This window comes from Neoarius graeffei, chromosome 8 (assembly GCF_027579695.1).
Source record: "Neoarius graeffei isolate fNeoGra1 chromosome 8, fNeoGra1.pri, whole genome shotgun sequence".
In the NCBI taxonomy this organism is placed as follows: domain Eukaryota; kingdom Metazoa; phylum Chordata; class Actinopteri; order Siluriformes; family Ariidae; genus Neoarius; species Neoarius graeffei.
In genome coordinates, this window is record NC_083576.1 from 35574143 (window position 1) to 35598333 (window position 24191).

Here is a 24191-nt window from a genome sequence, read left to right on the forward strand (position 1 = left end):
AGACCCTCTGAAAACAGCATTCATGTCTATTCTAGATTCAGTAGGGGTTAATCAGAATGGCATAGGACCTACACGTAATCGTGGTCACACTCTTGATCTAATACTAATATTCAGATTAAATATAGAAAATATAGGCACACTTCCACAGTCTGAAGCTACCTCAGATCTCATATTATTCAAAAATATGTCTGAGCAATAATATATCCACCTTGCCATGCTACTGTGTTAAACATATATTCACATCATCTACTTCACAAAGTTTTATAAATAATCTCCCCGAGTTATCAACTTTGAATGGATGACCGTCAGACCCCACAGAACTTGATCAGGCAACTGAATGCTTAGAGCCAACATTCCACTATACTTAGATAATGTAGCTCCACTACAAAAAATAATTTTTTTTTCTCTAATCATTTATCACTCTGGTACCACAATTACACTTTAAAACAGACCACTTGAAAATTAGAATGTAAATGGCAACGGTCACAAAATTAACTAGGAAAAAGACCACTATAGAGATCTTGCAGTCACGTGACCGGAAAGTACACAGCCGCCATCTTGTCGGTAAAAAACACCGCTGAATACTGCTGCACTCATGTACAGAATGGATCAATTTCAACCGACGGACTACACGGCTCATTTTTCTAATGAACAGATAACTAGATACATGTCTAAAATAAACAATCTACAGATTAGTGACCCTTATGGCTTACCGGACGGAGTTTTCACGACCATGTCAGTGGATATTGAACTGCCAGAGGTGGAATACCCGGACGTGTATAATTACCTCATTAACTTTCCCTCGCTGTTCAGTGGTGCAGCACTGAGTGCTTATAAATCTCTGTACAGTTATCTTTACAGAAATTCAGGATTTCTCAGCGACTCAGATGTGGCATCTTGTAAACAAGAAAATCCTCATTGGATGGGTAAGTCACTTAAGTATTGAGTATAGCACTGACCAGCCGATTATAGAATAGAATAAGGTAATTCCAGCTGTAATTCCAAATTGTCCGTGTTGTTTACCATGGATCTGGCGTTGGAGAGGTAGAGGCTTAGCAGTGGAGGTTTGAGTGGCTGTTTTCTGAGCTTAGTCAACAGGCCGGTGTACCCTCCTGGATTTCGCGCATGTGCAGTAGGCTTGGTAGGACAAATCCAAGAGGTAGGATAACTTTACAGAACACCGGCTCTGCAGCCTCGCTTTTGCTTCCGCTCCCGGCGCCGCCTCCTTCGCTTTGCTTCCGATAACAATCCACGGAGACCCCGCTGGTCTCGCTATCTCGTCCGGAATGTTGTGCATGCGATGGAAATCGCTACAAACCGTCATTTTCTGCTGGAAACCCATGTCCAGTAAGTCCATATGGTTGTAGTGGATATTGAAGTCCGATACAGACGAACACCACACAAAAATACACACAAAAAACAAAAAACGTGCACAGGTAGGGAGAGCTTGTAGCCACAGCCGTTGTAGTAGAATTGTATATAGTAGGGTTTTCCAGAAGAAAAGGTAGACGTAAAAGCAGAAGTAGAACCAGAAGTAGAAGTAGAAGGCGGAAATATGGCGTTTGACCGACAAGATGGCGTCTGTTACAATCTAGATCGGCTGTGACGTCACATGCAAGTGCTCCATAGACACATGCACACCTGCAGTATGTAGTGGGAACAACTTCATAAAGTTTTTCAGTGACAAAATTGAAAATATATGACAAAAAAATTCAAACTACTAATTTAAACCCAGACAACTTAAGTAACCCTGTATATAACCATATAACTATGCAGTTAGAATGTTTTACTCCCCTTAGATAAATCAAACTAATTTCCACATAAAAATCTTCAACTTGTGTACTAGATCCCTTACCTACATGACTCTTCAAACAGATAATACCAGAAACAATTAAACTTCTTAAAAAAAATTAAACCCTTAGAATTGGCTATGTACCCAAATCATTTAAACTAGCAGTTATTAAACCTCTGATTAAAAAAACCTGACCTCAACCCCTGTCAGCTGTCCAATTTTAGGCCAATATCAAACCACTCCTTTATCTCCAAGATCCTAGAAAAAGCTGTGGCACAGCAGTAATACTCAAATCTACACAGGAATAACATCCATGAAATGTATCAATCAGGATTTAGACCTCATAGCACAGAGACAGCACAGGTTAAAGTAGTAAACGACCTACTGTTGGCATCTGATCAGGGTTGTGTCCCCCTGCTTGTATTGCTTGACCTTAGTGCAGTCTTTGACACCACTGATCATTCTCCTGGATAGACCAGAAAATGTTGTGGGAGTTAAGGGAACGGGCCTCTCCTGGCTCAGGTCTTATTTAACTGAACGTTATCAGTTTGTTGATGTAAATGGTGATTTTTCTAAAAATACTGAAGTAAAGTTTAGTGTTCCACAAGGTTCTGTCTTAAGCCCACTGCTTTTTTCTTTATAAATTACCTCTTGGTAATATTATTCATAAGCAGGATATAAGCATCCACTGTTATGCTGATGACACGCAGTTCTATGTTTCTGCAAAGCCAGATTAGAGACACCAGCTTAACAGAATTGAGTAATGTGTAAAGGACATTAGACACTGGATGCTTATTAACTTCCTTCTGCTTAACAAGAGACAAAACAGAAGTACTTGTACTAGGACCACATGCAGCTAGATGTAGAGGGGTGTTCACAAGGCAACTTTTACTCCGGTGTAGCACCGGGGCTGCCCCGGTAGAGCGTTCACACAGTACAAAGTTATACCGGTGTAGCTCCTGAAAGCTGCTTAAACCGGTGCAAATCTAACCCTGCTCGGGAGGTGGTTTAAGAAATTTACTCCGGAGTAAATGCTAGTTTGCGGGGCAGCACCGATATAAAATGGGACGTCTGAACGCTACAGGGGTAAACTCGCTACGCGTGAGGAGAGTTGATTACATACGGGCATTGCATAATTTGCATCCTGGTATTTTGCGCTTCCAAAATGGCAAATATCAACAACAACAGAACTGCGTGTCTTCCAGTGTTGCCAGATTGGGCGGTTTTAAGTGCATTTTGGCGGATTTGAACATATTTTAGGCTGGAAAACGTCAGCAGTATCTGGCAACACTGGTGTCTTCATCCACGTTGTTTTCCCGGCGCTTGGTGATGCCATGACAACCGGGAAAAGGAAGTGCATTTTCACGCATGCGCATATTTAATTTCCGCATTATTACTGTCATATAGCACGGTCGCAAAAACTGCCGTGTGACCACAAGTGGGGCTGCACCGGCGCTAACATGCTTCTCTCTAGTAAGCAGGTTTGTGACGTGTACAAACCACAAAATTTACACCGGTGTAAGATATATCGCAACAAAATACATCGGTGCAGCATCGATGCAAATATGTGCCGTGCGAACACCCCATAGGTTTTCTGATTACACAGTAACTCTGGATGGCCTTTCTGTTTCTCCACGTGCAGCGGTAAAAGACTTGGGTGTGATAATTGATTCCAGTCATTCATTTGAAATTCATATCAATAACATTACCCAGATAGCTTTCTTTCATCTCAGAAATATTGCTAAGATAAGAAATTGGCTATCAGTGCATCCCATGTATGCATGTATGTGTTCACTGCTTCAATGATCTAGCTTATTTTTACAGCCAAATGCTTGACACTCAGCCATCTTGAAGGTTGTTTACAACAATTTAGAAGCGATGTATGCATAAAATATCAACCTTGGAAATTCATGTAGTGTGTAAGTGACGTCACAATCTCTGATTCTTTCGCATAATTTATACTCAGAGCACGATATTTGAACCTCAGAGAGAGTAAGATGGCAGCACCCAGGAACATCTCATCTCATTATCTCTAGCCGCTTTATCCTGTTCTACAGGGTCGCAGGCAAGCTGGAGCCTATCCCAGCTGACTACAGGCGAAAGGCGGGGTACACCCTGGACAAGTCGCCAGGTCATCACAGGGCTGACACATAGACACAGACAACCATTCACACTCACACTCACACTACGGTCAATTTAGAGTCACCAGTTAACCTAACCTGCATGTCTTTGGACTGTGGGGGAAACCGGAGCACCCGGAGGAAACCCATGCAGACACAGGGAGAACATGCAAACTCCACACAGAAAGGCCCCCGCCGGCCACGGGGCTCGAACCCGGACCTTCTTGCTGTGAGGCGACACCACCATGCCACCCCACCCAGGAACATTTTATTTCAGGGTTTCCCCAGGTTTGATCACCATAAATTTAAGACTTTTTTAAGACCTTTTTAAGACCACTTAAATGAGAATTAAGACCTACATCGCACCCATTATGCGGTCGTAGAACACCAGATCAAATTCACAATAATGACAAATGTTTCAAGTAAAAATACTTTTATTATAAAAGTTATATACTTAAAAGTCATTATGTGCATTGCTTGTCGAATCTTCACATTCAAGACAAAAAAACAAGTCTAAACCTGGAAGAAAGGAGCACAACGTAGGGTCCACGTCATGGCCTTAAAGGTACACAAAAATGCAATAGGCATACCAACACATTAATGCCAAAGGTGTGCACTCACCAGTCAAAAAACCAAACTGAGGGCCTCACTCGAGGCCTAAAGAACTGTCTCTGAACTAATTATGACCATGCACCCAGAGATGATACTTAAAATAAAAAAGTGATGTGGGTGTATTTTTTTTAAATAAAATATCAAAACATTCACAACACTCTAAACAAACTCTTTGTCTTAGTTTCACAGCACTTGCACTTGCTTCAACCATTTTACATTTTGTACCCTTGTAAACGAGGGAGGGAGAGAGACACAGAGGGGCATAGATAGATAAGAGATGAGGGGGATAGATGGGAAGAGAGATAGAGATAGATAGATTGATAGAAAAGAGGTAAGCCGAAAGTCTCTTAATGGTGCACAAAAATGCAATTGGCGTACCAATACATTGGTACAATGGTGTGCACTCACCAGCCAAAAAGCCAAACTGAGGGCCCAACTCAAGGCCTAAAGAACGGTCTCTAAACTAATTATGACCATGCACCCAGAGATGATAAACAGACAAACTCTTTGTCTTAGTTTCCCAGCATTCAACTTGCTTCAACCATTTTACATTTTGAAGAATAAAAAGAAATGTAAATACTCCTAGTAAACAAGGGAGGGAGGGAAGACAGATGTGGAGGTGGATAGATAAGAGACACAATGAGATAAATCCACCACTTGCCTCGTTAACGTCTTTGACCAACTTCTTCGTTATATAAGGAACAAGACCGAATTTTGTTGTGTAAGACGTTTTGTTTTTTCCACAGGAGAATGTTGTAGCGACTTCCGAGTCTGGGAACATAGCCTTAAAGAGTTCGCTTATGCCCTCATTTGAGCTGTACGAGTGGTGTTCCGTAATTGTTTTTAAAATCCATAGCACCTCTGCCCGAAGTGTCGGGGTTCCACCGACACCCATCATGCCACTGCTCGGCCCTTGTGTTGTTGCTAGCCTTGCCGATGATGTCTGGCTTGGCTGATGCTGCTGACATTCAACAGTGGTGCTAGTGCCAACTCCAGGTGCATTCGGAGATTGAACCGTGCAGAACTGAGCGATGGGCTGTTGGTGGTGGAGGGCAGATGCAATGTGCTTTGAGCTCTTCATGTGAGACTCTAAAGCGAAATGACCTATAGTGCACAACTTGAAGGCCTTTTGACAAACACAGCATCTTGCTTCAACGTCACTTCCAGGAACCTCCCTCACCCAATCACGATATCTTTTATCTGAAAGCCACTGCTGATTAAAACAATACTTCCCATGCTGCGATTCACGGAGTCTCCTCTCCACCACGGACTCCGATGATTGCGCCGGCGCGAAAATGTATCAATATTGTTTCTTTCTTTGCGCATACTCCAAGAAATTCACTGATGTTACGCAAAGCCCACGTTTTCACATCGTAGAATAGTACGAGTAAATTTAAGACCTTTGTTTAAAAAAATTAAGACTTGGGCAAAGCAATTTAAGACTTTTTAAGGCCTTAATTTTGGAATATTAAATTTAAAGACTTTTTTAAGGCTTTTAAGACCCCGCAGCTACCATGTATTTTAAAAGAAAAACAATCTGTACACAGTATACAGGTACAAATAAGAACAAGAGAACACTCGAACATCTCATCTCATTATCTCTAGCCGCTTTATCCTGTTCTACAGGGTCGCAGGCAAGCTGGAGCCTATCCCAGCTGACTACGGGCGAAAGGCGGGGTACACCCTGGACAAGTCGCCAGTTCATCACAGGGCTGACACATAGACACAGACAACCATTCACACCTACGGTCAATTTAGAGTCACCAGTTAACCTAACCTGCACGTCTTTGGACTGTGGGGAAAACCGGAGCACCCGGAGGAAACCCACGCGGACACGGGGAGAACATGCAAACTCCGCACAGAAAGGCCCTCGCTGGCCACGGGGCTCGAATCCAGACCTTCTTGCTGTGAGGCGACAGCGCTAACCACTACACCACCGTGCTGCCCTACACTCGAACATGTCTTGTATAAATAATTTCTGTTAGTATAAAGGAGTTTATTTTTTGGGTTTTGTTTGATTTTAAAGGTTTAGACACATTTTGAAAGCGACCTCTGACAAGCTCAAGTAAAAAGCAAGTACTTAAGCTTAAATAGAAACCTCTGACAAGTAAATAGGAAAGACCGAGCTTGCATGTCGATAGAAACCTCTGAGATAATGGGAAAATTATTTAATGAATAGGCTATATAAAAGCCTCTGACATACGAATGCCATTTTATCATGAAAGCTTAGCATGGAAGCCATTGTAAATTAAAATGCTATTACTGAGTAATAACTTCTAGTAATAACTACAAGATACATTCTCTGGAGTGAGATAATTAATTAAACTTATTGGAGTCAGACATTTTAATCATAAGGCTAAAACAGATTTACCTTTGGCCATCCTATATTCCATCCTTAGTTATCAGAGAGCAGCAGGCAAAGATAACAATTTACTTTTTATTCCTACAATACCAAATTAAACTACCATCATTTTTGAACATTTCTGCTCCATATGAGCCAAGCCTAATAAACACGAGTGCTCTAATGCCGCTTTTCCACTACAAACACGGCTGAGCTGTGCCGTGCTGAGTTGGGCTGAGTCGAGCTGAGCAGGGCTATTGGAGTTGCATTTCGACTACAACCGCGCTGAACCATGCTGGCTGGAAGTGGGTGGACACATTGGGTGGAGTTAGCGAAAGTGGGTGGACGTCACGTGATGTCGTTAAGCAGCGCAAACAGTGACAATGATCTTTTAAGCGGTAGTCTCACGACCCAGATAGTAAACAATAAACATGGAGGACATGGAGTCGTTAGTGTTGCTGGTCTTGGTGCTGTGGCTTGTTGTCACCGACAACGCCAACAGATACTGGCAAGAGCGTATAGATGAAGCGAGGCACATAAGGCTTCAGAAATTCTCGTAATTCTTCTTCTTCCGGGTTTACGGTGTTTACAGATCCCAGCGTGCTCGCGGGGCGTGTGTGGGCATGTGAGGACACTCCCCCTCACCAATCAGTGCACAGGGGAGTGTCTGCTCATGCCCCCAGCCTCACTCAGCTCGGTTTGGCTCGCTTCAGCCCCACTCCAAAACCGTGCGAGTTTTGGGTGCTAAGCAGGGCTGAAGCGAGCTGAGTCGTGCTGTTCTGAGGTAGTCGAAACGCGAGCCGTGTCGGGCTGAAGTGAGCTGAAAAAGGGTAGTGGAAAAGGGCCATAAGAGCACAATATCCCCCGCTACAATATATTGCAAACGAAATTGCCATGTGCGTATTACTGTCCTATAACAAAGCCTTTTGCCAAGTTTCATAAAATTCCTCCAAAAATTGTGAGAGGAGTTGATTTCAGAAGGTGAGAACCCTTTCTGGGATGGAAGGATGGACTTCGCCATGACATAATCCCCCTTCGGGGCTTTTGGCCAGCGGGGGACAAAAAGGATTTAAAAAAAAAAAAAAAACTTCTGTTGCTGCTGTTTAACAAAGAAAAATCTATCATTGATATGGGGAAGGTTTCTGTGCATCATTAAAAGAAGGAATTTTGGGGGTCCATACTTTGTAAGAGTCAATAAGTTTCTAAACATGGGAGAAGCCAGAAGAGTTTGTGCTTTCTTGCTTATCAGTAACACTCATCTCTATACATGTACAGTCGTGGCCAAAAGTTTTGAGACGGACACAAAATTTTGCTGTATTTAAATCTTTTTGTCAGATGTTTCTATGGTATACTGAAGTACAATTATAAGCATTTCATAAGCTTCAAAGGCTTTTATTGACAAATACATCAAGTTTATGCAAAGAGTCAATATTTGCAGTGTTGACCTTTCTTTTTCAAGAGTACTTCAATTCGCCCTGGCATGCTGGATATCAGCTTCTGGGCCAAGTCCTGACTGATGGCAAGCCATTCTTGCATAATCAGTGCTTGGAGTTTATCACAATTTTTGGATTTTTGCTTGTCCACCCACTTTTTGAGGATTGACCACAGGTTCTCGATGGGATTAAGATCTGGGGAGTTTCCTGGCCATAGACCCAACATTTCAAATGTTTTTTCCCTGAGCCACTTAATTATCAGTTTTTGCACCTAAATCAACCATTTATCGGATCATCAAGAACTTCAAGAGAGAGGTTCAATTGCTGTGAAGAAGGCTTCAGGGCACACAAGAAAGCAAGTGCCAGGACCGTCTCCTAAAGAGGATTCAGCTACAAGATCGGGTCACCACCAGTGCAGAGCTTGCTCAGGAATGGCAGCAAGCAGGTGCAAGTGCATCTGCATCTGCACGCACAGTGAGGTGAAGACTTTTGGAGAATGGCCTGGTGTCAAGAAGGGCAGCAAAGAAGCCACTTCTCTCCAAGAAAAACATTAAGGACAGACTGACATTCTGCAGGAAGTACAGGGATTGGACTGCAGAAGACTGGGGTAAAAGTTCTTTTCTCTGATGAAGCCCCCTTCAGACTGTTTGGGACATCTGAAAAAAATGAGTATCCAGAGAAGAAAAGGTGAGCACTACCATGAGTCCTCTGTCATGCCAACAGTAAAGCATCCTGAGACTATTCATGTGTGGGGTTGCTTCTCATCCAAGGGAGTGGGCTCACTCACAATTTTGCCTAAGAACACTGCCATGAATAAAGAATGGTATCAAAACATACTCCAAGAGCAACTTCTCCCAACAATCCAGGAGCAATTTGGTGATGAACAATGCTTTTTCTAGCATGATGGAGCACCATCACAAGGCAAAAGTGATAACTAAGTGGCTCGGGAACAAAACATTGAAATTTTGGGTCCATGGCCAGGAAACTCCCCAGATCTTAATTCCATCGAGAACCTGTGGTCAATCCTCAAAAAGCGGGTGAGACAAACAAAATCCCAAAAATTATGATAAACTCCAAGCACTGATTATGCAAGAATGGGTTGCCATAAGTCAGAATTTGGCCAAGAAACTGATATCCAGCATGCCAGGGTGAATTGCAGTACTCTTGAAAAAGAAGGGTCAACACTGTAAATGTTGACTCTTTGCATAAACCTGATGTCAATAAAAGCCTTTGAAGCTTATGAAATGCTTATAATTGTACTTCAGTATACCACAGAAACATCTGACAAAAAGATCTAAAAACACTGAAGCAGCAAACTTTGTGAAAACCCAAATTTGTGTCAGTCTCAAAACTTTTGGCCATGACTGTATATTTAAAAAGTGTGATATGTTAATTATTAAATTTAAAATTGTAATCATTGGCAAATCAGCAAATTAAAATACTTCGTATGCTATTCCTTACTTAATTTTTTTATAGGTTCCCAAGTGGCACAAAAGAAAAGTGTTTGTCCTATCATCTATATATAGTAAGTTCAAATCCCAAGATGCCACAGCCATCTGTGGCTGGGAGTTCAAGGGCAGAAAAGTGGACGTCCTCTCTGGGTGGGAGGGACATTACTTTCTGTCCCCTCTCAATTACAGTGAAACTCGCCAATCATGGTCATCTGTGAGCTCATCTATGCAGAATAGGGTGGGTAGTCATTTACTCGAGTGTGTTAGGCTGCCCTGTGATGCAGCATGAGCAGCACTTAAGAAAGGTGTAGTATTTAAGCTATTTATTAATGTGTTGAAAACTCTCCAGATGTCTAGTCTTTACCATTTAGAGTCCCAAGAAGATTACTGTTAATCTGCAATACATAATTCCAATTCATTAACTGGAAACTTACTTGGAATTTGAGAGTTGCATTTTCAAAAGATCAGTGTAGTATGTCTCATCCACAAACTCAGTTTCCTTGGAGACATCAGTGGACTGATTCTCAAGTGCCACCTGTTGGTAAATGAGTTAAGCTTTCATTTCACTGTCAACTGATTGCATTAAATAGATCACTGTCAAAACAATGCATAAAATTTAGTAACTTACAAAAGTACAAAACCTTACCTCAACCTTCTCCAACTGTTGCACCTTCTTCATCAAGGTTTCTATCTCACTGTTTTTCTCTGATAACATGAAATGTAATCTCTCAAGTTGGACTGGGTCAGCTCGAATGCCCTGAAGCTGCATCACATTAGATATCTGCACCTATGATAAAAGAAAGAACAAAAATAATGGCAAAAAGAAATCAAAGTGCTTGCTCTCTTCTCAACAACAAATGCTGCTGACTTTTACCTTCATGCGAAGCATCTGCTGTTTGGTAAAAGCATGTTGCTTTTGAAGAGACTGGTGCTGTACTTTTACACTGATCAACTGTCTCTCTATTTCGGCACGCTTGTCCTCTACCTGCGAAAAAAAACTATTTTTAAAACCTGCACCTTAATATCACATGAAGATAAATATTTTAATAAATATTAAAATAAATACCTCAGAGAATAATGAATTGCCTTTGCTGTTTGGATCCTGTGCTTGCTGCAACACCAGGTCCAATTGTATTTGAAGGTTCTGGTTGGCTTCCCTGGATTTCTGATATGAAATACGAGATTAATATGTGTAGAGAGTTCTGCTGATGTCAAGAACATGATTAAAAAGAATATATGGTTCTTTATGGATAATGATTTTCAGACTTATTCACCAAAACTCCCTTCAGATATATGACCTGCCCATATGACTTGCACTTCAAGCAATTAGGTAGAGCAGGGCATGACAATCCTTTACGCAATGATAGATTTTGCATATGGCTCTACAGTACAACTTAGCAGCCCTGTCAGCCAAAGTCATAAAATCCTGCTTTATCCAATGCACTGTGCATCTGATACTTGCCTTTTTTGGGGTAACATTAAAGCAGGGATGTGGGAAGGCATTTAACATTGATTGACCTGGGATTTTAAGGATGAGGTGTGCGCCATATCATACCAGAACGATTGTCAATTTCTTTCAACAGAGAACGTGTGTTGATTACAATGGTAAGAGTGGTAAAATTATCAAATCAGAAGTTAATTATTTTTCTACAACAGCACAGCTCTTCCAATAGATATAACTGTAGCATAAATGACAGTTTTATGTGCTCATTCTAATACATTATTGTTCCAACAGTAACAGCTCATTCAGACCATCTATGACTAATAATAAATGAAATAAAATGTATTGTTTAACAAAGACAGTGTATAATAGTTAATACAATTAAATTTTCTTTAAAGAGCCTTTAGTAGAGATGGAAGTGGAGCAAAGGAAAAAAAACCCGAAAATATTTTAATAACATAACACACAAAACCCTGCATTCTAGTGCATTTTAGTACTTATTTTCACTAAAACAAGTTATAACTTTTAAACCTTTTTCTTTCATGTACATTAATGATTAACATGTCAAAAATATCAAATTTAATTCCCCTAGTTAATGAGTAATTTTCAGGAGTGCATTTAGAAAACACGGTGATTTTCCTGGCTACACAGTCAATTACTTTGAAAAAAATCAGACAGTTGAAGGTAAACTCAGCAAAATCCCAAAACAGTACTGTTAAAAAGTAAAGGTCTGTTAGAGTTTCTAAAGCTTTCAGATTTCAATGTTGGAGACATTGAGCCTCGTTTATCAATCTTTTAGTAGAGTTGTGTGTTTGCATAAGCTAAAGTGAACTAAAAATATCCAATTCATATTTATGCGAGTTGAAGCCAATTGTTTACATTAGTTCGTATTGTCTGTAAATTTAAACATACCAATGAATACCAAATTTCTCATGTAAATCAGGGGCGTAGGGTGCGTGTGTGTGTCACACACTGACTGGCAGCCTGAGTGCATTATGTAACAAAAAATAAATTACCATTGCTAGTTTTAGGTAGCTTAGAAACCGGCTCTTCCATTATTGCTGTTTCTTCCACGTTTTCTTGATGTTGTGTTCTAGAAACGGCACTAAAACTTAGCTTCGAAACCACAAAATGCAACTTTGATGAAAAAAAAATATAATAAATTGCTTACCTCTCTTCACGTCGAAAGAAGGAGGAAAGTTTTGCTTGTTTTCACATGGTGAATTATTAACACGAGGAAATACTCGTAATTCGCAACTAAAAAGACTGCAGCTACACTGGCAGCTTGAACATGCTTTCTAGTGTGATTGTGTTGCGCTTGCGCAGAACGGTGTCAGTCCTGCGCGCCTTAGCACATGCACCTGAAGGCGCCCCTTGCACGCGTGCCTAACCAGCTCCGGCAAGCGCGCAGTTAACAAAGAACACCTGTCTTTAATCAATAAACTATGTGTTTGGCTATTTAAGGACCGTGCCCATGCGAGGACGATGCGAAGTATTACGCTGCGTCTAGGAATGCGAAAAATCCGAAAAATAAATTTCTCCATTCGGAAAACCGGAGATTTTCAAGAGTTTTGTCAAATATCCGTATTTCCGGAAGACTTTCATCCCTGCTTTAGTTTAATATTTATCAAAGTCATCTTGACTTTAGGTGTTTTGTAAGTCAGTAGTAGCTCTTTTTCACCAGGAAGGTGCCGGTGCAGAGCCAGTTCTGCCATTGGTGCCTTTTGAGAACTGGTCGGGGGGACCCGGCATAAAGGATGTTTCTTGCTTGTATTCACACTTCCAACTGTGACAAAAGCACAAATCAATGCTGCCTCTGTGCTCTCTACTGAACTGTTTTTAACCCCGCCCCGAGACATGCAAATGCAGCTTCCCTCCACACTCTCTGCCAACCTCTACTGAATTCTGTTTGGTGTTAAAAGTCACTGATTTACAACCAAACCCATCACGCAACTTTGAGCAAGACACATCCTGTGGCACTGAGCTGAAACTGTCCTGCGGTGGAGAGGCAAAAAAAAAAAACCACACACACAGAGACACAGTCATTTATGGAGGAACAAAAATCACCAAAACAAAGTGATCTTGTCTCTTCCACTGACCAGTGCTTGATTGACTTTTCATTGTTTTCGAGAAGTCTCATGTTTTATCAAAATGGTGGTGAAGTTCTTGCGGTAGCCCCTCCCATAGCCACTGATGTCAGTGGTTCCGACTTTGGGACCAGCAATTTTGTGGTGCCGTGCTAGTGCCAGTTTTTGGCAGCGGCATCAGTCTTTTGAAACATGTGAAACTGGTTTTAAATTAAGCACTAGCATTGCATTGGTGGAAGTCTTGCCGAGCTGCATTATGCAGAAGTCACACGGGTCAGAACCACTGTTGGGGGGGGGGGGGGGGGGGGGGGGTCTGGAGGGGCGTCGGTGGGAGGGAGGAGGGTGGGTATCTCGGTTATGACTCTTACATCAGGGTTAGACCTTTTATTGTAACACCTGGAGCAATAGGTACCAATTTCGATAATGGTTAAGCTATCTATATTGAGCTATTTTGTCCGGTGTCTGAATACAAAAGTTAAAAGAGTAAAATGTTTAGACTTACTCCATCGTAAGAATGTGGATGTAACATTTATTCAAGAAACACACCTGAGGGCAGAGGATGTATCACGCTTTCAAAATAAGCAATATAAAGTCATAGTTTCAGATTGTGGGAGTTCTAACTCTAGGGGGACGGTCATCTTGACTAAAAGGAACTTGGCCCTAGAAGTGGAAAAGATTAATGAAGGGACAGCAGGTCGCATATCTTATTTATGTACATCCATATATGGAAAGAAAGTAGCCTTTGTATCTGTATATGCACCAGCAGCTTTTGACCCTCTCTTTTTTCCTGAACTTACCAAGGTGCTGCCGTCCTTATTAGATTATGAGCTGATTGTGGGAGGGGATATGAACGCAGTGTGCGACCTCAATTTAGATAGATCCGCCTTGTCTGCTTCCCACACCCAGCGGGCAGCATCAGCTGCTCTTAACGCCATGATAGAGAATATTAACCTAGTTGATATGTGGCGCATTCAGAACCAGGGCATTAGAGACTATACATGCTTTTCCGCATATCATAAATCACAATCCAGAATCGACTACTTTTTGCTCTCTTCGAGTCTAAAAACGGGCGTAGATTTGATGCAGGTGCTGCCGGCAACACTGTCTGACCACAATCCGCTGTTGATGATGATCGATCTTAGTCACAGATTCAATAAAACACCTAGATGGTGCTTTACTACGACGCTTCTACAGGATGAGGTATTTGTAGCACAATTTAGGAAAAGGATTACGGAATTCATAGCCATTAATATAGGCACAGTAGATGATGCCTCGTATATATGGATGGCCACCAAGGGTTGTATTAGGGACTTTACATCCTCTTATGCATCTCATCTCAAAAAAGAGAGGAGCTGCAGGGTCTGCGAGTTAGAAAGGAAGTGTCACCTACTTGAGAAGCGGTTAAAGGGTAAATATGCTGAATCGGTGGAAAAAGACCTGAGGGGAGTCAGGGTGGAGCTCAATGATACGGAGCCCCTAAAGGGACCCTTTAGGGGCTCCGTACAATGATCTGTTGAGGAGGCGAGCAGAATTCATCATGCACAGAGTCAGGCAGAGTTATTATTTTAATGGAAGCAAACCAAGCAGGTTATTGGCACTGAAGCTTAAGCAAAGTGAGTCCAAAGCATCAATCAATACCATAAAAACGGTTAGTAATTAGATTTACATCTGACCCAAAAGAGATAAATATCACGTTCCACTCTTTTTACAAGGAGTTGTACAAATCAACACTTAATTTTGATTCAGAGAAATGTAAGCAATTTCTGAGCAATCTGGATTTGCCCACGTTAGGGGAGCAGGAAGCAACAGATCTGGGTCGTCCTATATCCTGAAAGGAGCTGGTGACTGCGCTTAGGATGACAAATAAAGGGAAATCGCCGGGCCCAGATGGCATACCGCCAGAGCTCTTGCTACACTTCTGGGATATTCTGGGGCCAGTTTTGTTGGGGTCGATCAGATCAGCAGTTGAAAAAGGCTCTTTCCCTGCTTACATTAACGCCGCCTTGATTTCACGAATCCCTAAAAAGGGGAAAGGCAAAACTGATTGCTCCAATTACAGACCGATTTCGTTAATTGACTCAGACAAGAAGCTGTACTCTAAGGTGCTAGCGTTACGTTTGGAGAGATACATGGACAAACTAATCCATAAGGATCAGACTGGCTTCATGAAAGGGCGTCTAGCAGTGGACAATATTCGACGTCTAATACAGATAATTCATAAAACTCAACAGTTAAAGACTCCATGTGCGATATTGTCACTTGACGCCGAAAAGGCCTTTGACAGGCTCGAGTGGCAGTATCTGTGGGCGGTCTTGGAGAGATTTGGCCTAGGGAGAGGGTTTGTCAACATGATTCATGTTTTATATGCTAACCCCACTGCCATGGTGTCCACAAACGGCTTACACTTGAGCCCCTTTTCCAGCTTTCGTGGGACTCGACAGGGATGTGGCCTCTCACCAAGTTTATTTATTCTCTCGTTAGAACCACTAGCCCAACATTTGAGGGAGAACCAGGTTATTGCCCCCATTCGGATTAAAACCTCGTTGCATGCCATATCGGCCTTCGCTGATGATGTACTTATCTACTTATCGGATATCGAAAAGTCAATACCTTTGCTGCTAGCCACTTTTGAAGAGTTCAGGATGTTGTCCAGCTATAAGATCAACTGGACCAAGTCAACTCTGATGCCCCTGAATGAACCCGCAAAAGCGATAGTTTTGCTTTGTGATATTCCCATTAATACAAGAATCACGTACTTGGGCATCCAGATTCAGCCTTCACTGCATAATATAGCAAAAACAAATTATGAGAACATCTTTAAGGGAGGTGGAATGTGACATAGCTATATGGACTAAATTGCCAGCTTCACTGCAAACAAGGATTGCCTCCATCAAAATGAACGTGCTGCTTCGCCTCAACTTTGTTAGCATGATGATTCCACTCCCTCCTCCGGCGGGATATTGGAAGAGAGTTGACTCCCTGCTACGAAAATATATCTGGAATAGGGGACATCCCAAAATTAAATTCTCCACCTTACAGCGAGCAAAGCAAGAAGGTGGGCTGGCCTTCCCAAATTTTATGAGGTATCACCAGGCCTTTCAGCTACGCCCGCTTAAGACATGGCTTGACCGCTCCTCTCAGGTAGCCTGGAGAGATATAGAAGATGCACTAGTGCTTCCATACAAACTCAAAGGGGTCTTATTTTCTGGACTAACTATCAACCAATGCATGTTACACTTTGGGCCTGTTAGTACAAACTCGATAAGAAATTTTAAGGTGGTTGAGAAGAGTTTGGGGGGGAATTGGAAATGGCATCTGAATACTCCACTGTGGGGGAACAAGAATATTATCTCGGGGAATAAGCTGTTTGAATCAGAATCATGGTCCTCAAAGGGAGTGTACAATCTCGGAGATGTATTTGACCCAGGAGGTATGCTTAGCTTTCAGACATTGTGTTCTCTTTTTAATCTGCCAACGACTTCTCACTTTCTGTACCTCCAACTATGGTCGGCTCTTCGCGCCTATGGTGTGCAGACTAACTCTAAGCTGCAGACACATCCTATCGTAGCCTGGCTATCCACAACGAACACTAGGGGACTCGTATCAGTTATGTATTCACGACTTCAAACACACACACAGAAAGAGCTACCCCTGGCCAAGGCATGGTCTAGAGACTTGGCTGTTGCAGAGGAGGATATAAACTGGAAAAATGTCTGGGAGAACACATTGCACGTGTGCAAGAACCCCAATCACCAGTTGATTCACTATAAGTTGTGTCAGAAGGCCTATCTGACACCACTTTTGAGATTTCATATGAAGCTGTCGATCAGCCTGAACTGTGATTTGTGCTCACTAAACACACCGGGAAAATTTAAGCATATGGTATGGGGCTGCCCAGAGGTTTATGGCTTTTGGAGGAAGGTAACAGCGACTTTATCCAATATGATTGATAAACCTGTACCTCTGGAGCCGACTCTCCTTTTGCTCAATGACGAGTCACATTTGGGGCTGACTGAGAAACAACACAAGGTTTGGTTGGCTGGCTTGACTGCTGCCAAAAAACTGGTAGTACAACATTGGCTACCCCCTCACAAATTGTACACTAGGAAATGGCTGGAATACTTTCAGGATGTAGTTATGTTAGAAATGTCTACAGCACAGGTGAACAAAGCCAAAAGTTCTACACTGGACTCATGGAAGAGAGCCGCTTCGGCTATAACGGACCTGCTCAGTTCAGAATAAAGGCAAATCGTAGGATTGTAAGACACTAGACCGAGAGGGGTGGGGGGAGGGAGGGGGGACGCCGCCAGGGGGAGGGAAGGGTATGTTAAAGATATTTACACTGTTTGACCTTGTTAGGTGAAATTATAATTTCAATAAAACAGTTGTTCACAAAAAAGAAAAGTAAAACTAAATGATACCCACACTCAGGTTCCTGTTAACACAATTAAGCACTTTTTGACTCTATAGTTACAGAGACTCTATAGTTATAAAAGAGAAATTATATATAAATTATACTATCTGGTGTCACACAGAAGAGGATAGCCAACCTGCCCATCTGGCACCTGACAGACTACTGAAACTGACAAGTATTAATATTTATTTCCGCTTTACTGGCTGCAACTGTACTTTAGCATTATATCACAATCGATTTTATGTTCTAATTAAGCATTCCATCTGATTGTGCTTTTAGATAGATTTTATTTTTAGAAAGATGTTTTTCTATCAGAGCTGCCTTCCTATGGGTGTGCATTCTGCTTGGCTCAATGTATAGACAGTGACATACATGTAGGAGGAAAATTACAAGGCTAGTGTGATAACAGCACTAAGGCTAGCCTCTGAACAGTGCTATCTAGACATGCTTAAATGGTAAAAATAAAGGACCATCAGATATTCTAAGCAAAATGGAGAAATATTGCTTCAAACTCAGTATGGCATTTTAGATTTGCCTAAAAAGAAATGTTTCAACCATTCAGCTAATATCAAACATTCAGCTTTAATAAATAACATTGCAGTAATTTCCTTTAGGTTATAGAATGTTGATCAAGGCTCTAAATACCTAAAAACTCTCAAACCTACAGTGGTGCTAGTTTGTGAACCCTTTAGAATTTTCTATGTTTCTGCATAAATATGACCTAAAACATCATCAGATTTTCACACAAGCCCTAGAAGTAGATAAAGAGAACCCAGTTAAACAAATGAGACAAAAATATTATACTTGGTCATTTATTTATTGAGGAAAATGATCCAATATTACACATCTGTGAGTGGCAAAAGTATGTGAACCTCTAGGATTAGCTGTTAATTTGAAGGTGAAATTAGAGTCAGGTGTTTTCAATCAATGGGATGACAATCAGGTGTGAGTGGGCGCCCTGTTTTATTTAAAGACCAGGGATCTATCAAAGTCTGATCTTCACAACACGTTTGGGGAAGTGTATCATGGCATGAACAAAGGAGATTTCTGAGGACCTCAGAAAAAATGTTGTTGATGCTCATCAGGCTGGAAAAGGTTACAAAACCATCTCTAAAGAGTTTGGACTTCACCAATCCACAGTCAGACAGATTGTGTACAAACGGAGGATACCCAAGACCATTGTTACCCTCCCCAGGAGTGGTCGACCAATAAAGATCACTCTAAGAGCAAGGCATGTAATAGTTGGCGAGGTCACAAAGGACTCCTGGGTAACTTCTAAGCAACTGAAGGCCTCTCTCACATTGGCTAATGTTAACGTTCATGAGTCCACCATCAGGAGAACACTGAACAACAATGGTGTGCATGGCAAGGTTGCAAGGAGAAAGCCACTGCTCTCCAAAAAGAATATTGCTGTTTGTCTGCAGTTTGCTAAAGATCACATGAACAAGCCAGAAGGCTATTGGAAAAACGTTTTGTGGACGGATGAGACCAAAATAGAACTTTTTGGTTTAAATGAGAAGCATTATGTTTGGAGAAAGGAAAACACTGCATTCCAGCATAAGAACCTTATCCCATCCATGAAACATGGTGGTGGTAGTACCATGGTTTGGGCCTGTTTTGCTGCATCTGGGCCAGGATGACTTGCCGTCATTGATGGAACAATGAATTCTGAATTATACCAACGAATTCTAAAGGAAAATGTCAGGACATCTGTCCATGAACTGAATCTCAAGAGAAGGTGGGTCATGCAGCAAGACAACGACCCTAAGCACACAAGTCAATCTACCAAAGAATGGTTAAAGAAGAATAAAGTTAAATGTTTTGGAATGGCCAAGTCAAAGTCCTGACCTTAATCCAATCGAAATGTTGTGGAAGGACCTGAAGCGAGCAGTTCATGTAAGGAAACCCACCAACATCCCAGAGTTGAAGCTGTTCTGTACAGAGGAATGGGCTAAAATTCCTCCAAGCCAGTGTACAGGACTGATCAATAGTTACCGGAAACGTTTAGTTGCAGTTATTGCTGCACAAGGGGGTCACACCAGATACTGAAAGCAAAGGTTCACATACTTTTGCCACTCACAGATATGTAATACTGGATCATTTTCCTCAATAAATAAATTACCAAATATAATATTTTTGCTTCATTTGTTTAACTGGGTTCTCTTTATCTACTTTTAGGACTTGTGTGAAAATCTGATGATGTTTTAGGTCATATTTATGTAGAAATATAGAAAATTCTAAAGGGTTCACAAACTTTCAAGCACCACTGTAATACAAAAGCTTTTTCACCAATTACCTCCAAAGCAGTGTACAGTGACACGACCTCTTTTTCTTTTTCTTCCATTGTATTTGCAAGTGTCTCTAATTGCCTCTGAAGGATACCATTAGCCAGCTCCAGCTGCTGTTCTTTGTATTTCAGGTCCTGATGCTTCTGCTCTAAGGCAGCCTTGGAGGAAAAAAAAAAAAGAAAAAGAACATTTAGATTAAAAGCATTTCCCTTGACATTTCTTTTCATGCGAGTTTGAAAACACGTTTATGCTGTAAAAACACACAATGGGAAACAAAAACAGAACAGAAAAAAGTGACAGTCAAGTCATTTGTATAACGCTTTTAATAACATTGTCACAAAGCAGCTTTACAGAAAATTAAAGACTTTAAACATGAGTTAATTTAATCCATTTAAAAAATGCCTGTGGTGACAGTGGCAAGGAAAAATTCCCTCAGACAACATGAGGAAGAAACCTTGAGAGAAACCAGACTCAAAAGGGATCACATTCTCATTTGGGTGAGAACAGATAGCATGATTATAAAAAATAACTTGCTTCTATAACTGTCCTACGTAGTCACAAAGTACAATTCTGTAACCAGGAAACTCATTATAGGTTTTAGGCCTCCCCTGATCAATAATAATGATAAACTTTATTTGCCAGGTATGTGAACACACACGAGGAATTTGACTCCGGTTTCACTTAGCTCTCTTAATACAAACAGATAAAAAGCGTAGACAAAAACAAAAAGCTATGTACATGTAGAAGGGTAAATATATGTATAGCCAGCATAGTGCAAGGATGAATTAGTAAATATAAATATACAGTGTGCACAGAATAACGGTATGAGTGTGCAGATATTTCACAGTTGATGTTACTGATATTTGAGTCTGGTTTTAGCTGTTCATCACAGAGACAGCCTGAGGGGGGAAAAAAAAAATGTTCTTCTTGTGTCTGGTTGTTTTTGCGTACAGTGTTCTGTAGCGTCTCCCAGAGGGGAGAAGTTTAAACAATTTGTGACCAGGGTGTGATGGGTCTGCAGAGATGTTACCTGCCCGTTTCCTGACTCTGGACAGGTACAGGTCTTGGATGGAGGGCAGGCTGACACCAATAATTTTCTCTGCAGACCTTATTGTCCATTGCGGTCTGTTCTTGTCCTGTTTGGTGACCGATCCAAACCAAACAGTGATGGAAGAGCAGAGAACAGACTGAATGGCCGAGTAGAATTGTGTCAGCAGCTCCTTAGACAGGTTGAGCTTCCTGAGCTGGCACAGAAAGTACAACCTCTGCTGGGCCTTTTTGATGATGGTGATTGTGTTGGTCTCCCACTTCAGGTCCCGGGAGATTGTGGAACCCAGAAACCTGAAGGTTTCAACAGCAGTCACAATGTTGTTGGTGATGGTGATAGGTGGCAGGGTGGGGGGGCTCTTCCTAAAGTCCAGTCATCTCCACAGTTTTGAGCGTGTTCAGCTCCAGATTGTTCTGACCACACCAACAGACCAGCCGTTCAACCTCCCGTCTGTATGCAGACTCATCACCGTCTTGGATGAGGCCGATGACCGTTGTGTCGTCTGCAAATTTCAGGAGTTTAACAGACAGGTCTCTTGAGGTGCAGTCATTGGTGTAAAGGGAGAAGAGCAGTGGGGAGAGCACACACCTGGGGGGCGCCAGTGCTGATAGTCCGGGTGCTGGATGTGATGCTCCCCATCCTCACCTGCTGCTTCCTGTCAGTCAGGAAGTTTATAATCCACTGACAGGTGGAGGAGGGCACAGTGAGCTGGGTAAGCTTGGTGTGAAGGATATCTGGAACGATGGTGTTGAACACTGAACTGAAGTCCACGAACAGGATCCTGGTGTACGTCCCTGCAGAGTCAAGGTGTTGCAGGATGTAGTGCAGTCCCATATTGATTGCATCACCGCTGACCTGTTTGCTCAGTAGGCAAACTGCAGGGGGTCCAGCAGGGGGTCTGTGATGTCCTTCAGGTGTGACAACACCAGTCTCTCAAAGGACTTCAGGACTACAGATGTGAGGGCTACAGGCCTGTAGTCATTCAGTCCTGTGATGGTGGTTTTCTTGGGAACTGGGATTATTGTGGAACGTTTGAAGCATGAGGGGACTTCACACAGCTCCAGAGATCTTTTGAAGTTCTGGGTGAAGATGGGGGCCAGCTGATCAGCACAGACTTCAGACAGGAGGGTGAAACACTGTCTGGGCCGGGTGCCTTCCTGATCTTTTGTCTGTGAAAAAGCTGACAAACATCCTCTTCACAGATCTTGAGTGCTGGTGTTGGGTCAGAGGCGAGAGGAGGCAGAATAGCACAGGGTGTAAATGGGTCTTTAATGTCTGAGGGGGGAGAGGTGTGAATGTGTCAAATCTGCAGTAAAACACATTCAACTCATCAGCCAGTTGATGGGTCATTGCAGTGTTGGGGGATGGTCTCCTGTAGTTGGTGATGTTCTTCAGGCCTCTCCACACTGACACTGGATCATTGGCTGAAAGGCTGTTTTTGATCCTTTCAGCGTAGCTCCTCTTATCTGCTTTCACCTCTTTCATCAGTGTGTTTCTGGCCTGTTTGTACAGAACTCTGTCCCCACTTCTGTAGGCCTCCTCCTTGGCCTGGCGAAGCTGCCCGAGTTTTGCAGTGAACCAGGGTTGTTTGTTGTTGTATGTGCGGAAGGTCTTGGTGGGCACACACACATCCTCACAAAAACTGATGTAAGATGTCACAGTATCAGTCAGTTCATGCAGGTCTGAAGCTGCAGCCTCAAAAACACTCCAATCAGTGCAATCAAAGCAGGCTTGTAGTTCCACTTTAGCCTCATCGGACCATCTCCTCACCATCTTTACCACAGGCTTAGCAGATTTCAGCTTCTGCCTGTAGGTCGGGATAAGATGAACAATGCAGTGATCAGATAGTCCCAAGGCTGCACGGGGGACAGAGTGATACGAGTCCTTTAAAGCAGTGTAACAATGGTCCAGAGTGTTAGTGTCCCTGGTGGGACACTTAATGTGCTGTTTATATTTTGGCAGTTTGTGGCTGAGGTTTGCTCTGTTAAAGTCCCCCAAAACAATGAGCAAAGAGTCCGGGTGTTTTTTCTCCAAGTTGTTTATCTGGTCAGCCAGGTGTTGTAATGCCTCAGTAACACTGAGGAGGGATGTAGACTCCAACCAGAATAAACGAGGAAAACTCTCGCGGAGCATAAAACAGTTTGCAGTTTATGAATAATGTCTCCAGATGAGGACTGCATGATTTGTTTAGAACCATGACATCAGTACACCAACCTCCATTAATGTAAAAGCAGACTCCGCCTCTCCTCGTTTTCCCCGTGAGCTCCGTTTCGCGGTCCGCTCGGTACAGGTGAAATCCAGGCAGGTGGAGAGAAGTGTCCAGGATGTGCTCACCGAGCCAGGTTTCGGTGAAGCACAAGGCAGCAGATCTGTTAAAATCCGTGTTGATTGCGTTGAGGAGCAGCAGTTCATCCATCTTGTTGGCCAGAGAGTGGACGTTAGCCAGGTGAATAGACGGGAGCGCAGTGCGAAATCCCCGCTGCCTCAGCCTGATGAGCGCGCCGGCTCACTTCCCCCGGTGTCTCCGGCATCCTCGGTGGAGATCACAGAGAGCTGCTGCTCCTCCAACAAGTAGCTCTGGAAAACTTTCCGGATCGATGAAAACCGATGAAAAAACTTGACTGGTGGTTATTCCAATGTTTATGAATTCTTCTCTGGAGTATGTGACCAGAGAAGAAGCGCAAAAAACACAACAAATACACAAAAACGTAGAAAGTATGAGAGAGCGAAGTACCGAGGCAACCGTCTGCGGCGCCATCTTGAAATCAAGTGGAGAAGTACTGTATAGTAGTGAGTATCCATGGGGGTACCTGCCATGCTTTGGTGGATGCGGGGTGTAATCAGACCTTTATTCACCAATGCTTGGTTCAAGGCGAGGCATTGGGCACAGCATGCTGGGTGAAGGTGAGGTGTGTGCACAGGGATATTTACAAGTAATCACTGGTGGTCATCACAGTTGAATTTTGGTGGAAAAAGTACTGTGTAGAGGTGGGTGAGGCAGGGACTAACCTCCATCTGTTAATTTTGGGGATAAATTGGCCTGGGTTTAAAACATTAGTGGAAAGCATATTTCCAGTTGGGTCCTGCTATAAGGAAGTCCCAGGGGCTGGGAAGGTGGTCCTAGGGCCATCATTGTCAGCTCCCAAACACTGTGGTGGGGGAGA

General features: G+C 42.5%; 1 protein-coding gene across 4 annotated transcripts in view; it reads right to left on the bottom strand.

Moving 5' to 3' along the window:
- The window catches only part of spdl1 (spindle apparatus coiled-coil protein 1), a 130404-nt gene that overhangs the window by 34917 nt on the left and 71296 nt on the right, over positions 1–24191 (bottom strand). For all 4 annotated transcript variants that reach the window (XM_060927605.1, XM_060927604.1, XM_060927603.1 and 1 more), the window contains 5 exons: positions 19988–20137; positions 10816–10914; positions 10624–10734; positions 10396–10536; positions 10184–10284 (listed from right to left, as the gene is read on the bottom strand). In XM_060927605.1, the coding sequence (XP_060783588.1) occupies positions 10184–10284; positions 10396–10536; positions 10624–10734; positions 10816–10914; positions 19988–20137 (602 nt within the window). The remainder of the gene's footprint in view (positions 1–10183; positions 10285–10395; positions 10537–10623; positions 10735–10815; positions 10915–19987; positions 20138–24191) is intronic.